The sequence below is a fragment of the Vanessa cardui genome, chromosome Z (assembly GCF_905220365.1).
Source record: "Vanessa cardui chromosome Z, ilVanCard2.1, whole genome shotgun sequence".
In the NCBI taxonomy this organism is placed as follows: Eukaryota; Metazoa; Arthropoda; class Insecta; order Lepidoptera; family Nymphalidae; genus Vanessa; species Vanessa cardui.
Window position 1 is genome coordinate 1134508 of NC_061154.1, and position 16734 is coordinate 1151241.

At 31.1% G+C, this 16734-nt stretch overlaps 1 protein-coding gene across 3 annotated transcripts in view; it reads right to left on the bottom strand.

Annotated features, from left to right (window-relative positions):
• The window catches only part of LOC124543176 (homeobox protein caupolican), a 62829-nt gene extending 50101 nt beyond the window's left edge, over positions 1-12728 (bottom strand). For 2 of the 3 annotated variants that reach the window (XM_047121254.1, XM_047121252.1), the window contains exon 1: positions 12594-12727. In XM_047121254.1, the coding sequence (XP_046977210.1) occupies positions 12594-12635 (42 nt within the window). In that variant the 5' untranslated portion in view covers positions 12636-12727. Of the gene's footprint in view, positions 1-12593 lie in introns of all 3 variants that reach the window. The other variant, XM_047121255.1, reaches the window with a different exon arrangement.
• Between the last annotated feature and the right edge of the window lie 4006 nt (positions 12729-16734).

A 16734-nucleotide genomic window follows, 5' to 3' on the forward strand; every position in this document is an offset into this window, starting at 1 on the left:
AACTTAAGCGTTATTTCTGAATATGGTACGTGTACATTGCGCTTGAAATTGGCTTGCATTAATTATGTGTTCTATTAAATTACGAAATACGACAGTCAATTTAAAATCCTACTATAGATAGAATTTTTATGACAATATAATTTTATTTTATTTGTGTTTAATATGATAAAGTTGCTTTTAGCAGGGTATGCGTGATAAAGGCGTCGCTTGCTATCTATATATATATAAGTGCTGCAAACTCTAGTACAATTACGATACAACCTTTATATTCAATGAGCAATGTTATATACATTGTTGAGATGTTTTGATTTCTCCAAAACTTCTCATATATATGTAGGAAATATGGCGTTCTTAGGTTTATGGGGTAGGTTATATTTCAAAGTAAAATCCCAAATATTAACCAAACTATCGCAAATCGAACACAGACGTTTAATGAACGAATGGTAGTCATGAAAAAATCGATCACAACTCGAGTCAAATACAAATTATCTCGCAATGACATCGCGAAAATTATTCGAATGAAACAATCCGATTAAAGTAATCGATACACGGTGCTAATAAAACAAAAGCTATATCCGAATGTCGTGATAGAAACGTACCATCAATCATGAGAGCGTTCGATCATTCGCGCTCATTGTAAACTTGTTCTAATGAACTTGTTCAGATTGTCCGCGGTATTTATTGGTCTCTTATGCGAAATAAACACGTGTCGGTCGATGCTAATATTAAACGTTTCAGTTCTTAATATTCCTACATTCCGTACGGAGGTTTAGTGTTTATGTTCCACACATACATACGGACCTACACACACATGTACACGAGAAAACTGTTTCATTTAACATCAATTTAAATTCGTTCAAATTTTTCAGACTATCGATAAAATATTTAATCAATTGCTTCAATTTAAGTTCAGATTATGTAATGCATAAGAACGTTAATGATTATTTGATTTATGCAATGTTACATAATTCAAATAATTGCACCTTAAAAATACTTAAACCACAATGAAGATGGTATTTTTTTATCTATGAACATTAAAAATTAAGGATTATAACTAAATATAGATAGTTTAAATTTCGAATCTAAGTGTAGCCAAATGTTATTCGACTTGCAATTAATAATCTATTTTAATATTCCTAATTTAAAATTTGTTTGATTATTTATCTGTAACAGTATTCCAATACTTGGATCTGATTAAAAAAAGTAAATAGGAATCTTGTTTGAATATTTATACGATTCCAATTTTGAATTTGGATTTTAGCTTATCACTATTTTTGTATAACACATGCTTCATGAATAAAATTATAGAATTTACTTTTACGCGAATGATTTTTTTTTTCATTGTTATTTACGATACGAACTTGTATACACGTAATATTATCTATGTATTTTTACGAGTTGTAAATTTTGTAAATCAATTCGAATTTCGTACAATACAGTCACAAAAAATCGATATAGCGTCATCTAATCTAAATATTAACAATTAATCGATTTAACAAATGCGTTTTAATTCCTATTTTAAAATTAATAGTTACGAAATGAAACGTTACAATAAAACAATGTTTCGTACACATGTCTGAATGTACACTAGCGAATATTGAATCATCGAATATGGCCGTCATTAAAGCGTTACCGATTCAAAACATCCCGTGCGATTTCTAAGACTTTATCGCTCCCTGTCGTTACCTACTAATCGACCACTATTACTAAAATAACTGCAAATACCAAACGCAATAAGGCCACTAACATACGATGTGTACAATCGCAGCGATTCGTTACGGATATTCGCAATGGCTTTTTCGTTTGCTCTCTCGTTCCGTCGCCTTTATTTTATTTTAATATTAATAATATACATAAGCACTTGTAGGTCCGAAATTAAATAATTCAACGTGTATCAGACTACACTACATTCAATGGAAATTTATTCTAAATCGATTATATTATCGATCAAGTAACGAATGCGTCGATTTAATCCACTCTCAGAGTCGAGTACCGCACTTGTAAGCAATGTTATTTGATAAAATATCGTTAAAACAAAACTATTATCTTATATATCTCCGATTCAATTTTATCGATTGATATATAATCTGAGATTCATCAAAGCGGCGATACACCTCTGAAGGTACCACGTAATGGTAGCAGATAAAGACAATAATCGGCTAATTAAATTTCTTTTGAAGTTCCCATATCGTAAGAATCTTCGCTATCCTACTTTGATTGCAGGCGGTAATACAAAATGCAGGAGTTGATTTTATATGATTAGAACTATATCAGTTGGGATCTTATCTGTACTACCTGTAAATCATATTAAAATCGGTGCTATTGAGTTTGTTAAAATTAATACGAAATTAATATATTATCGCGTATGACATTAACATAAATTGCGGTCTGTGTGTACAATGTTATGTATAAACAGAGTATATAACGCGGCTGCCGCGATGATTCGACGAGTGCTGATGTCGCGGGGTCGTGGGCGATACAACACCACTAATTGTCAAACACGTGTATTTTAGTACACATAATACTGTCTCCCGACTCAATTCTGTCGGTGATTGTGAATCTGGAGCGTCGATAGATCTATGGATTACTCGGACGAGTTTATCTCCCCGCAAACGATCTTACGACAACTCTTAAGTTTAAACTTTTCAGTTAACCAATTTATAAGAATGTATTGTTTCTTTCATGATATTGTTATTCGAAATTACTTTCTTCGTATAAAAATTGTAAAAGCATTTCGAATACGCTTTTAATTAATAAATAAATTATTACAACATAACTGATAGTAGTCTAGAACATATGTGTTTTTAAGAGATAATAACAACAAAACAACACGAGTATGGAGTGCGAAAAAATTAAGTACCTATTTATAATTCATAACAAGTGCAGTCGAAGGAAAATGTACTCTATATTCAAAGTGTAAGAGTTACAATCGCGATACGGATATGAAGGTAATGCTTATAGCTTGCACACATGCATAAATCCGGTTGCGCCCGCGCCCGAATCGCCGCAATACGTGGATGTAACGAGACACGGTCACTCTTACGCACACGCTTCGTTTCGGAGAAATTAATTTAAGATTCCCCGAAAGCCTATCAGATTAGGGGTAGCCGAGATCCTGTTCACGGACCATTATCGTAATCGATATTCGATATCGGTTTAATGTTAATACCATTCGGCTATCGAAAAAATATGCGATTTTTCTCGATACATTACTCTCGATACCGATTATATAATATCGATGATATATTTTTGAAACAATGTTTTTACGTGGATTATCGTTTTCACATTAGAATCTAATTATTCAAATTGTTTGAACATTGTTATCGCATATGTGGAACATGTAAAACAATTTTGTACACTGCTAATGCAAATATCGATAAGTTTTTTATAACATTATCATTTTTATTTTCCATCGTAACGTTTTATATAAATATTTATTTATTAATATTGCTGTCTTTATTGGTGATATTAATAGTAACGAACAATAATAGCAATTAGAGTGTATTAATTTCTGGAGAGAAAGGAACATTTAAATGAATCCATTTATATTTATACATATTAACGATAAAAAAATAAGGCTCTCGTACAGAACAATGGAAGGTACGTTTACTTAATTACAATTCCTTATTTTTTTTTTCAGAACCGTCGAATGGCAAACACTAAAAGTTAAATTGTGCGTGAGAAAAAGAGGTCAAGACGGCTGGGAATGAAGGATTTTTGATGGCTTATTACGAACTTGGTTATTGCCCTGGATCCACTTGAGTTTTGTTTAGAAATGCCTTCGTTGTTTCAAGAAACCGTCATGTGTTTAATGCTCAAGTTACTTTAACGAATGACTTTATATTTGCTTGAATCAAGATGAAATAATTATGTCTCTATTTCATGTAATTATAGACATGAAACTAAAGCATATAAAAGGTACTTTATTTTAATTATATGCCGTTTCAATTTACCAAATAACTGTAATTTGCGTTTAAACGTAATTAAATTCGAATAAATAAGTACAAGTGTCCGCGATTTCCTATAAATATGGTCACCGAATGTAAATACACTTTTATAAATCCAATATAGGTTTCGAATAAAACATCTCAAAGGAAACATATCGTACAACAAACTATTATATACATAATAAATTATCTGAAGTCCTTTATCCGACGCTGTGTCAAAAGCGTTGTTTGGCCAAAATTTAATAATAAAAGCGTAATAAATAAAAATAACAATTCAGTTAGGAAACAATGAATGCCTCCATGAAACTCCGATGCTGTTTAATGTAGACATTAGGTAACGTTGGGATTTCTACCCTCTTGTTTTGTAAACTGACGATTTTAGAACGTATCACAATGACGTAAGATTGATATTCCAATGAAACATTAATTCCAGTTGATATTTGGTTAGTGTGATAGCGAAGGGGAGATAGCATTGTAATTTATCAATCATTTGAGCTTAATTACACTATGATTTGTATCTGTTGACTTTTAAACCGTCTTTTGAAAAGGATTTTTGCGATTGAAAAAAAAAATCATATAAATAGCTATGTATGTTTACAACATTGTTGTATAATACCAAGTACACTGTAAAGCAAGGATACTTTGTATTAATCGTCCCGTTCGAAAGGGCGAGTGAGCCAGTGTAAGGACAAGGGGCTAATGAGTTAGCAAGGCAAGATAGAAGGCGCTGCTGAAAATCTACCTTTGTGTACTATAAATATCCTGAGCATTCGATTTTCAAACATTCGCCGCCGTGAATAAGATTGATAAACTGATAAGGACGTTACAGTTGAGCTGGTTTTTCAGTGTCATTTTCTGATCTAATATATTATCTTGACCACAGATAAGAAACAGTAATTGCCATCTTTAAAAAGAACTAAATCTGTTAATAAGTTTTGTGTGATGTAATTAACAGACATACCGATAGAGCATTGTGTTGTGAGTTATTTATGTTAAAATTTAAATAAAGCTCAGTCAAAGTGTGGGCAGTTAATGATAATTACAAAGTACAATACTATAGTGAGGCAAATTAATAGCCATAGAACAAGAATCGTATCAAAATAAAACTCAATACCTACGGTTTATTTTGAGAGTACGACACAATTATACATTAACGACATTCAAACTCTCTTATTACGAACGCTATAAGGTCTAAAGTCGATATAAACACCATCAAATCCTGAGTCCTCTTAAAGCGTAGGCAGCATAAAAATTTACAACCCATTCTTGTTCTTAATTGGTGTTTAAATAAAAACGTACCGTGAACGTCATAGATCAAGTAAAATTGCAAAAGTGCTACGCACTAGACCGATCGACTTTAACCGTGTACCCATTTTCTTTTCAAAGAAAATATCATATTTTACGTAATATTTTAAATGAAGAAAATATTTTTCCTTATGAGTATTTATTTCTATGAGATCGTTTAAAGTTGCAATGAGGAACACAGTGTACATATGACATTTTTTATATACTACGTGCTCTGTGGTTAATTCAACATTTAATATCGTTATAGTTATTGCATACCAAAGCTGAGTACTTTGAATTATTTTTATAGCCAGTAAGTTCTTGAAACCATCAGTTACATTATATTTCCTTATCTAACATATATGTTTTAGAGTGAGACAGCAGATGAACAATGAGGTTGGTATAACGCATACTTATACAACCTTTTTTATTTAATATATTTAATAAAAAAACAATAATTCTTACCTTTGAATGTCACTTGTATCTCTCGATTAGTAATTTTATTGTACGTGTTATGTTTTAGTTTTGGAATATGTAATTTAAAAATGTTCGTTTTTTAAAAAGTTAACAAAATTCTATTTTTGAAATTGTTTATATTATATTCTGAAAGTTAAATTAAATTTATTGATCCGTCCATTAATTATTGTTGTTAAATTATCTGTCGCTTGTCGTTGGTTCATTTGAATTTCTGTTCAAATTTCGAATTTTCCATTTCGGCAAGGCAGACTGATCGAATCGCTCCCAAATTAATTTTTGATCGAAAATCAGTTAAATTCAAGTCGCTTTTCGATTTAGCAGTTGATCGAATAAAGTTGAGTCGTGATTGCTGATAACATCCGAGTTTGATATAACACTGTATTAATTTTTGGTGGTTAATACCTGCTCATATCGCCTCTTAAACAAAATTTGATACTTTATAGCCGTACTTTTAGGTAATAGTGGGTTCTGTATAAATATTTATCTAAAAATAATTTGAGTGCGTAGTTAGTGTAGCCATTATCATTTCATTGGATTAACTTAAAATCCTTGTGTTTAGATCGGGACAGATAATTAAACAATTATAACATGTTTTTTTAATCAAGTATAAGATATGCTAAAGGTAATTACCCTAACTTGTAATAAAAGAATTTAATTGACCTCCTTTGCCAGGCGATGAGTGCCTACGTATCACATATCACTTTTATCAGTTAAAAATATCCAAAAGTTAAGTGATATTTTTTGTAGAGTTTCATCGAAAACGGAAGCGTTAGAGATAGGAAAAATTATGGTGTCCGTCAATGACTTATCAAAAAGGTATTTTTTTTATATGTATGTAGGTTTTTTATTTGCCCTTAGTTAATTCAACGATTAAAAGATATAATTATCGTTCAACCTTTTGTATGTTATAAGTAAACTCTTTGTTTTACGTCAGTAACTCTGAATGTTCGTTAAATTTATATATTATTTACATGTAACTGTAGTTACGTCGTACATGAAAACTAGATCCATGCGGGTGAATCTGCATTAAACTAGTTTAAACCAAATTTAGCACACATTTAATTAGAAACTGTTAAAACTAAAAAGCCTGTTATCCAGGGCCGTTGAAATAAAAGTGTCTTTATAACATTTCGTATCAATTTTCAAAGTCTCAAATCGTTTTTTGTTTTTAATATCTTGACAAAATTATAACGCTAAGTATATTGAGACTACATCGAGTTCAGGCTCCATCTATAATCGTGCATGTTACAGGTATCCGAATATAACGATACCGTTATTCAATACGCGTGGACAATATACCAACCATTTTGTGGAAGTTTTTTTTATGTAACGAAAATAATGTTTAATTAGTTTTGGTTCATGTTACTTACGCCTCGACGGTACTAATTACATCATAAAAACGTAACGCTGTATCGTTATTTCTTTGTATTATTTTGTAACGATAAATAAAATGCTAAGGCGTTATAACGTTAAAATATAACTTAACATTTGGCAACGTTATCGTAACACATATGTGAGGGATATTAAATATAGCAGTGCGAGTAAATACTGCTAATGAATTGCCCAGCAATAAAAGTTCTTAGATGGTACATTAAGCTACATTGCTCTCGAGTGTACGAGAAGAACAATAAGAGAGCATCTCGTTGCTCACGCTTATGTGGTGGACTACAAATTAAAAAGGCTCTATAATTGAGTGCGAGTGCTTTTATCGCTGGCTTAGGCGCATTTAGACGCTAGACGAAATAAGACTGACCGCACAACGTGACGACATAAGGTACTCGGAGTGAAGCTCGAAAATAAGAAATAATGAGGATAATCCCTCCGAACGAGGGCCCTCGCTCGGGCCCCTTATCGTTGAGATAGCGAAACTAGACAGCGCGCCACGCACGCGGCCCCCTACACCATAATTTTATCTTTATTAACTTACCATTCAACGTTCCAATATGGCAAAATCTGAGATAACTCTGTTATTAATATGACAACCGCGAAATTTAATAAACCGATATCGCAGAGCAAATAAACTTGACTCTGTTTAATATATTATTGACGGATTGCACTCAGAGATAGAGTGATCTTTAAATAATGAACCCACTTACGTCATAGCTCGGTCCCGTCCAGTACCGCGGCGACAAATAGGCTAAATATATGAAGCAAAAACTGTCAGTACGACGACAGCGTAGACTGGAGACTAGACTTCGTACTGCACTATATCAGCAAGTGACATGATGTATGAACAGTTACGTTATCAAAGTGTTGATGATTAAAGTGAAACCTCTTTGAGTGTTATGATGATAATAATTTAAGGTCTCATTCGAGAATTACTTTTTTATTTCGGTACGGTAAATTTGCTTTGACTGCAAGCCCACACAGGTTTACAGTTTGAGGCATTTATATTTAGTCTTTTAATTGTATTTGTCTTAGTTAGAACAAAATTAGTTAAAATATGTATAAAATGAGTTGTAATAAATTTTATCCAAGTATAATATAATATTATAGTTAAAGGAAAGTGTGTGACGTATGTTTTGCTATCATTTATTGTAAGAAAGTCAAGGTCGTTAATTACATGTATACATATAACATACGTAGTGAAAAATTTACTTATTGTTAGGGCTTTGTGCAAGCCGGATAGCTATAAGCTACTCATAAAATATTCTTCCACTAAACAGGAATACTTAGTACTTTTATCTTTCAGTTTAAATTATGTGTTATATTAAACGCACAAAGGATATCCAACCAATCGAGTTACAAATTTTTAAATTATTTTTTCAAAACATGTCATTGATATGAATTTATTGAAAACGGTTATCATAAACAGATATACATGTGTGTGTTATTGTAGTTTTATATTAATGTGAAAACATTACATGCGTTTTGACTTATGTTTGCGCTGGCCTTTAGACGAGTCAGTAAATAACTTCGACAGTGGTTTATACCGCGGCTCCTTTGTATGTCCGGTGTAATAGTACAAAAACCAACTGCTTACTCGAGACCAAATTAAGTCTAGTATATTAATTATATCCCTTTTATGCAAACCCTGCGCAATTACAGCGCTCGATTCGAAAAAACTCTTTTAATGGGTCGAGACAAGAAAATTGTTGTAGATTTATACGACAACAAAAGTCCTGCTCGGAATAACTACGCAAGTATGCGCTGTCCGTGATATAAAGAAGTTCGTAGCTTTTGAAGTATTACTCGGAATCTATTGACTTGAAATGAGTGGTTTTATTACCTTTTTATGTCCTTTGTCGATTATTAATTTGTTCCTCTGTCTTGTATGACTTAATCGTTGAAATATCCGGATAGCGACAACAATAAATAATCGAAATAAATAACAACTATCGTTTAAAAGAAATGCAATAAATTAAATCAATATACCTTATTTATTATTCAAAAGTTACAACGTTTACAATAATTTTGATAGATTTATTGTTGTGTGAAATACTGATATACAAGCCTTTTTTGTTATATTAGAATCTATAATGTCCATTAACAGGGAATATATCAAAATATTTACATAATATCAATTTGATTCAATTGTTTTAAATTATAAGTGTTTTACTTTTCATAATTTGCTGTACTATTTTAATAAGAACGGTAATTGATACATAATGAATTGCTTGTAGTATATGTTAATATATGTTATGTGGAAACTTCATCAATAAACTCGGTGATAAATTTTTAATCCTGTAAAGGCTATACAAACGTGGAACCCAAAACTGCTAATTAATAAATATATATGTTCATGTGCTTATTAGATTCCGTCGATTCTTAATAGCTAATTAAACATTTCAATAGTTAGAGCTATAAATGTTCTAAAAAAGGATTTTATTGTTACAAAATTTGGTAAAAAAGTTATAAAGATAAAGTATGAGTAAGCAATGATTTATGTGAATTTATCAATTCGCGTCAAATCTTATAAGTAACGCTGACTTGCTCCGGGGTATTTTAATATTAAAGTTGACAGTTATAGAATGGCTTCTATTTTTAAATTTTTTAGTGCGTTTCGATTTAAATAACATATTTTTCATCTATTCTTGACAATTGTTGTAAAGGTAATAGATTATAAAGCCGTAAATTAAACTATTTTGTTTTCTACGTATTTTAATAATTTGGTTTTATAAATATTTCTTCACATCAGAAATAAAAGCTGAAGTTAAGTTTGTTTCGAATATTCTTATATGAATTTATTCCAATATCTTTATTCATGATAAATTAATTGATAATAAAAATGATGTTAAAGTAAGCAGTATAAATTACGATATTAAGCTTTCGTATAAATAAACTTAAAAGCAACATTAGTCAAAATTGTAACTAATATAATTTTACCTTTGCTTACAATTTACAAGCTAATAAAAAAAATAGCGATTCGTTCAATAGCTGTTTATTATTTCAACGTACAATATACACGAGTAATTAACAGTAAGCGTGTATACAGTAATATTATCATTAAAATGATATATGAAGAATAGCTCTTTGTAAAACTTTTTAATTTTATTTATATTTGACATTGAATCGTTTATAAGGATAATATACTGACTTTAATTACTAGCTAGCTATTGCTCAAATTATAGCAAGGTGTTCGAATATGATATTTGAACTTCGAACAGTTAGTGTTACATATATACAAACTCTATCATATATGACTCTACATATAACATATATTTTAATGTTAAACTGTTACACTAAAATGTCAAACGGATTTATATGAATCTAAAATAGTACTAAATGTACTATATATTATTGTACTAAATTAAACATATTTTCTTTTTTTTTTTAATGCGTAGTATAACGTGGCTAATATCCAATGTTATAGTGCCCGTTTGAATTTACATTAGACTTTTATAATATTCATATGTGTGTTACATTTAAAAAATGATTTGTTTCTATAGTATCTAAATTTCAATAAAGAGTATGGTAGTAAATAAATTGTAATTTTATTGTTATTAATTGTATTTATTTCTGAATAAAGAGTTACTAAAGACATTATTTTTAATTACTTCTGAAAAAGAATATCGTCTTCATAAATTTTGGACAGACTTTTAATATTATTAAAAACCTTATCGTAAAATACATATTAATAGTCCTTAAATTATTTTAAACAGGTTGAGATAATGATCAAATCTCAGACCTAAACTGCTTCATTTTATAACACAATTTTATATATTATTTTGTACCTGTATTTGTTACACAAAAGTATATCGGTATTGTCAAGGTATCCGAACGTTTTACTCGATGCAGAAATTTTTAAATGGTTTTCAAGTAATGCTAAGACTTAAGATACTCAGCCTAAAATAGACGTTCTATAAATATTCCAATTACTTATTGTATCGATTATAAACCGTATAAATTAGATGTTATTGGGTTTCTTGTCGGTATTTCTCGGCAAACTCTACTTTTCAAACCGTGATAGTTTTAGTAGTCTTATGAAATATCTATCAACTATCAAACGTTGCATTTAAAAGCCAAATTTAATTAAGCATATTATGATTATACATCATTTATAAGGAGGCCATTTTACCGGACACAACTTTGTATTATTTAAGCTGTAAAATTTATATTAATCTGTATGCGAATAATAATTCTTATATTAAAGTATTACTTTGTACAAGAAATTTCTAATAAACAATACAACACTTTTTTTAGCTACCATTTATTGTTTATAATAAGCCATGATTTAAATGCAATTTTGTGACGGCAATAACATGTAGATGACATTACTTTAAAATTATACAAGTAGAAAAATAAGTCTTTGTAAAGTTTTATAAAAACAATTTTAAAATATATTTTTTGTTTTTATTCCTAAAATTTTTTGAACGGATAAAACAAGACTTGATTTGAGTATCGAATATTAGAAATTATTTAAAAGCGTATCATTAAAAATATATAAAGCTATCAATGTGTTTAGTAAAAATTAAAGTTAATTATAACACTTGTATTAAATATATAATTAGATATAGCTAAAAGATTATGTATTTATCATTTATGAAATTATTAAAAATAATTATTTAGATGATATGAATTCATCATTAAAATGTGAATTTAAAATATTGAATCACAATATATGTAAGATATTATAAAACTGTATATTTTCATCGTAAAATATTGTGAACACGATAAGAAAATTAAAAGTTTTACGCATTGTAATAAAAGGAGAAGAAATAAATACAAATATATATAAATAAAACTGTGTAAGCACAACTGACATACATTTATAATATAACTTGTGAATAAAATTTTATTTAAGATAAATAAAATAAATTACAAATAAATACAAATACACAGATATATGTAATGTATTATATGTTAGATGATTTTGGTGTGTTATGTATAGCGAATAGTTTGAAGAGAGTCCTGGTGGATGGCACGTTATGTAGAGTTGATTAAGTTCGTACATTTGTAATCAAATCAGTCACTGATTGTGTACGCCCCGACTCCGCAACACATGTCAGTCTACTCGGATAAAACAACCAACTTGATGCTTAAACTATTTATCAAATTGACTCTACGTATTCATTTGTCATCGTCTTTCGAAATAAATTTATTTACGTCCCGAATATTAAAAGAAAAAAATGCTAAAAGGTTTTGAGATTAAAAAGTAAAAAACGGCGCGGAAGAATTTTTCTCTTATTGCAGTTTCGCGGCCAGCGTAAACACCCAATAATAGGGTTTTAATAGTCTTGGAAAATTGCCAATAAAACCCGATTTTTACTGAATGGAGAGCTACGTAAGCATACCGTCATATAAAAATTGTCAACAAATAACTATACACAACATTAAAATATAGTAATAAAATTTTTCAAAAAAAAAAAAATCGCTCTGCAAAACATGACAATATTAATTATTGTACAATACAATAAACGTATGAAACACGAGAAAGAAATTTACCTGATTCGGAGGAGATCCTCGGAAGGCGAATTGAGACGTCATTTTTCACTTTTAAAAATTGATCGTTGAACTTGAATAAACACGTAAAGTTCTCGTCACAGTCCGCACTCACTTCACAGTTTCATATTCGCGGGCACTAGTCCGGGGCGAGTCCGGTGCATGACGCGAGGACGGGGTGCAGGCGTCAGGCGTTCAGGCGTCGAGAGAATCGATCGAGTCGCAGCCGGAGCCGGCGGATGGCCGCGGACCGACACGGAGCGTTCCGGAGCGACCGCGTGCTGAGCGGCGCGTGGTCGCGCGCGCGGCGGCAGTGGGTAATGCGGTAGCTGCCCGCCAGGTGATAGTAATTGGCGCCGCCGTCCCTCTCTCGCCTCGGCCGTCCCTCTCGGCGCGCACACGCACACTCGCGTCTGTGTGTGTCGGTCGCTGCTCGCACACCGCTCCTTCTTTTCACGCTCGCGTCGCCGTTTGACCCCGCGCCGCAGCCGACGCTCTCGATTTTTGCGGTGCGATGGGTGGCGCCCGCCGCAGGGGCGGCCCCGCTCGGTGGGGGCACCGGAGGTGGGGGTAGATGCACTCCTTTCTTTTTTAAAAGCTTCTCTTTCTTTTCTCGTATTTTTTACGCCGGTGTCGGTATGGAGCGGTCCCTTTTATTTCATTTTATACTTATATATTGTGATAATTAACAGTGACGACGCGCACGACGAGCGCCTTCGCCGTAGTCGACTTAATGATAGCTTTGCATGTGATTAAAGGTAACCACGACATTTGTAATTTTTATTTTCCAATAACGCTGAACTAGGATAGCTATACGGCGCTCGTGGAGTCCGCTGTTGTGGTCTGTTGTGTACTCGATGGGTTATATTACCGGGTCGCTCTACTGGTTGAAGCGTGTTAGCGGTGACAGCATTAAACGGTCTCCCAGTGTGTTCGTCCCGACTGTATCTGTATTGCATACGCCGTTATATTTAAATGCTACTAACTACCCTTTTGATTCTCGATTTTTGTTCGACAACATGCACCGTATTTTTTGTTTCAGCTCGAAACGATTTCTATAAACAACGAAATAACAAATGCGACACATAAGTTTCAATGTTTGCTATATTCATATATAAAATATTATTAGCACGGTTATAAAGTAGCAGAATCGAGAGCCTTTTAGCATTTTGTATACCGCGTTGTTTCAATTTAATAGCATTTAAAATTATAACGATTAAGAATTGAAAAATATTGAAATAAAAACTTTTTTTGTCAAAGCCTTATACATCATCAGTATTCTTTAACAAGTTAGCAATTTGTAAGTTGAATACTAAATGTTATGAGTAAGTGAAATGCTATTAAAAACTAAATATATGATGGCTGTTGGAGTTTTTTTGTCAAGAGTTAAATATTAATGAATATGTTGATATTATTTATGTCCCCATTAAATAGTCTGAATAAGATCAACATTATTTATTGCATAGAACGACTCTACAAAGTCACGAGAGTGTCAGCTGCTGAGAGCCTCGAGCGAATTATACTATAAACAGGGTGTCAACTACGAAGCTTTAATAGAACCTAACCGAAGATGCACTACAATTAAACTCGTACAATAAGGCAACTGAGTGTCGAAATAAAAAGCGCAACGTACCCGATCGATCTGTTCCCCTCTTCTTTCTTATCGCGCGAATATTTCACACTGAACGCAAAAAACTCACACAAATATAAAATATTCAAACGGTATAACATAAAATAAATTATCTTAGGTGAGCGTTTTGTTTGTGTGCGTGGCCCCCTCCCTTGGGCGGGCCGCGCCGAACGACCAATTGGATAGCGCGGCGCGCGGCTCTACCGGCTCACTCGACGCGCAGCTCCCGCCAACGCCGCACGTTCCCAACATTTCTTATTTTTAGCCTTAACAAACCATCGGATTTTAATTTGAATTAACTATAATTAAAACGCTCAATTCTTTTTACAATTAGAACACACACATTAGTATGTAATACAGCAACCACCTTGCAATGACATTGAAAACATAACAAAAAAAGGAATGTTTTTTTTTTTTTAAATAATACTTACGATCTCCTTTCAATTATCAGCATTTAATGAGACACACAAAACGTGATGACACTAATATTTGTATAATTATACACAAAATGTAATCTATAATATTATAAATTTCAACGGGTTTTTATCTGTAAGCACTGCAGCTATTGAAGTTTTAGATTGAATTAATTGATTCCGATGGGATTAAGCGCATTGAACAGAGCATAAATACATTATGCTCATTTAATTCATTATGGTTATTTTAGTCTTCAATATCGATTTGAAATCAAACGTAGTTAATTAAGGCGGCCCGTATCGAAATAGTTAAACTAACAAAATTACTTCTTAATTTGATCGAATTAAAACATTCCAAATTTAAATTTACGAATATCAATTTTTTATTGTTTTAACTTTTTTTTTTATATTAACGCTTTCAAATAGAGTTATTATTCAGCCAGATAACAAGGGCCTCTTTGTCGATTCTATGAAGAATTAGGGGCTTATTTTAACATTTGCGGACTGGCAGATGTAACCCAAAACTTTTTCCGGCGTATACAGATAATATAACTATGACGTAACAAATAAAATGAATTGTCAGAAATATTTTTCAAGCTGAAAGATTAAGATTCAAATTTAAAATAGTCTTGCCAGTAGTGTACATATTTATAATTGGAATTATAAAAATATGAACTGACTAGTAGATAAGGCTAGTTACACCGTTAAGTATATAAGACATTACAACCAAATCCCAGAACAAGTTGAAATTGATCATAATTACAATTTAGGTAAATATAATTAATTAAAAAACTTGAGTTAAATTTACGGTTATCGAGTTTATAGATCTTGTTAATGCAAAGATCGCAAATTAATATTAATAAAATAATAAACAATTCCATTAAAATATACTGTTAAGTTCCTTTTGATGTATTTATATTTAATATATTTTTTGTTTCTTTTTTGCATTTGTCAATGTTGGTGTTTTTTTTTAATTTATTTTAAGAAAGCCACTGATCAAATGGTCCAAGAAATAGTAAGTGGTTTATAGATTGGATCTATGTTGTAATACCCCGTGTACCTTGAAAACTATAATTATTTACATAATAAATAGATCAGTTATTACAGTTATCGGGAGAGTATCTATAATACTTCTATATATTACAATAAGAATTTAAAATCTATAAACATCTTGAAATTTAAAAAAAGAATCATATGCAAAATAAATAATGTTTTTTTTGTATAATTCTTATTATAACAATAAGTATTTAAAACTTCGCTTGAAACGAAAGGAATTTCTAGCCCAGTCGTGGTTTATATACGGCTTATTTATTATTTCTTTTTTTTATGGAATAGGTTGGCGGACGAGCATATGTGCCACCTGATGGTAAGTGATCACCATTACCCATAGACAATGAAGCTGTAAGAAAACTAAACTATTCTTACATCGTCAATATGTCACCAACTCTGGGAACTAAGATGTTATGTTCCTTGTTCCTGTAGTTCACTGGCTGTATTAATACAGAAACACATTAATCTCCCTTAAGTATGAGTATTTATAATAATTTAAATATTAATAATGTAATTCAATCATCTCTCTTAAAAAAGTCTTAACAATTAGCTGTACATACTTATATTATTTTCGCATAATAACAATCTGTTAGTTATCTTATTAGATTCCAGCAAGGGTTCCGTAGTTGATACTTGAACTTATTTTCTCTAATTTGATTTCTTGTACGTAGAGTTCATTAACTTATGTTGATAATTTTTTGTAAAGAAAATTATGCTAATATTGGTAATTTTGATATAACCTTTAATTACTATTTCGGTATTTATCAATTTAAAATTATAAAAGGCGAGTCTTAATCGTTCGATTTTTAAATATTTATACAGATTACGAATATATTTTATTTAAATGTTGCTTTGGTTTTGGTCTTAAGCTTAACTGATTATTTAGTTAATTTGTGTTTAAAAATTACGAAGTTTGATAAACGCTTTATTTTATAAGATACGTAATTACTTATGTAAAGTACAATTATGATTTTTTTTATATAATAATTTAATTAATTATATTTTTATTTTATTTGTTTTATGTACATATTCTTTGGGATTTCTATTACTT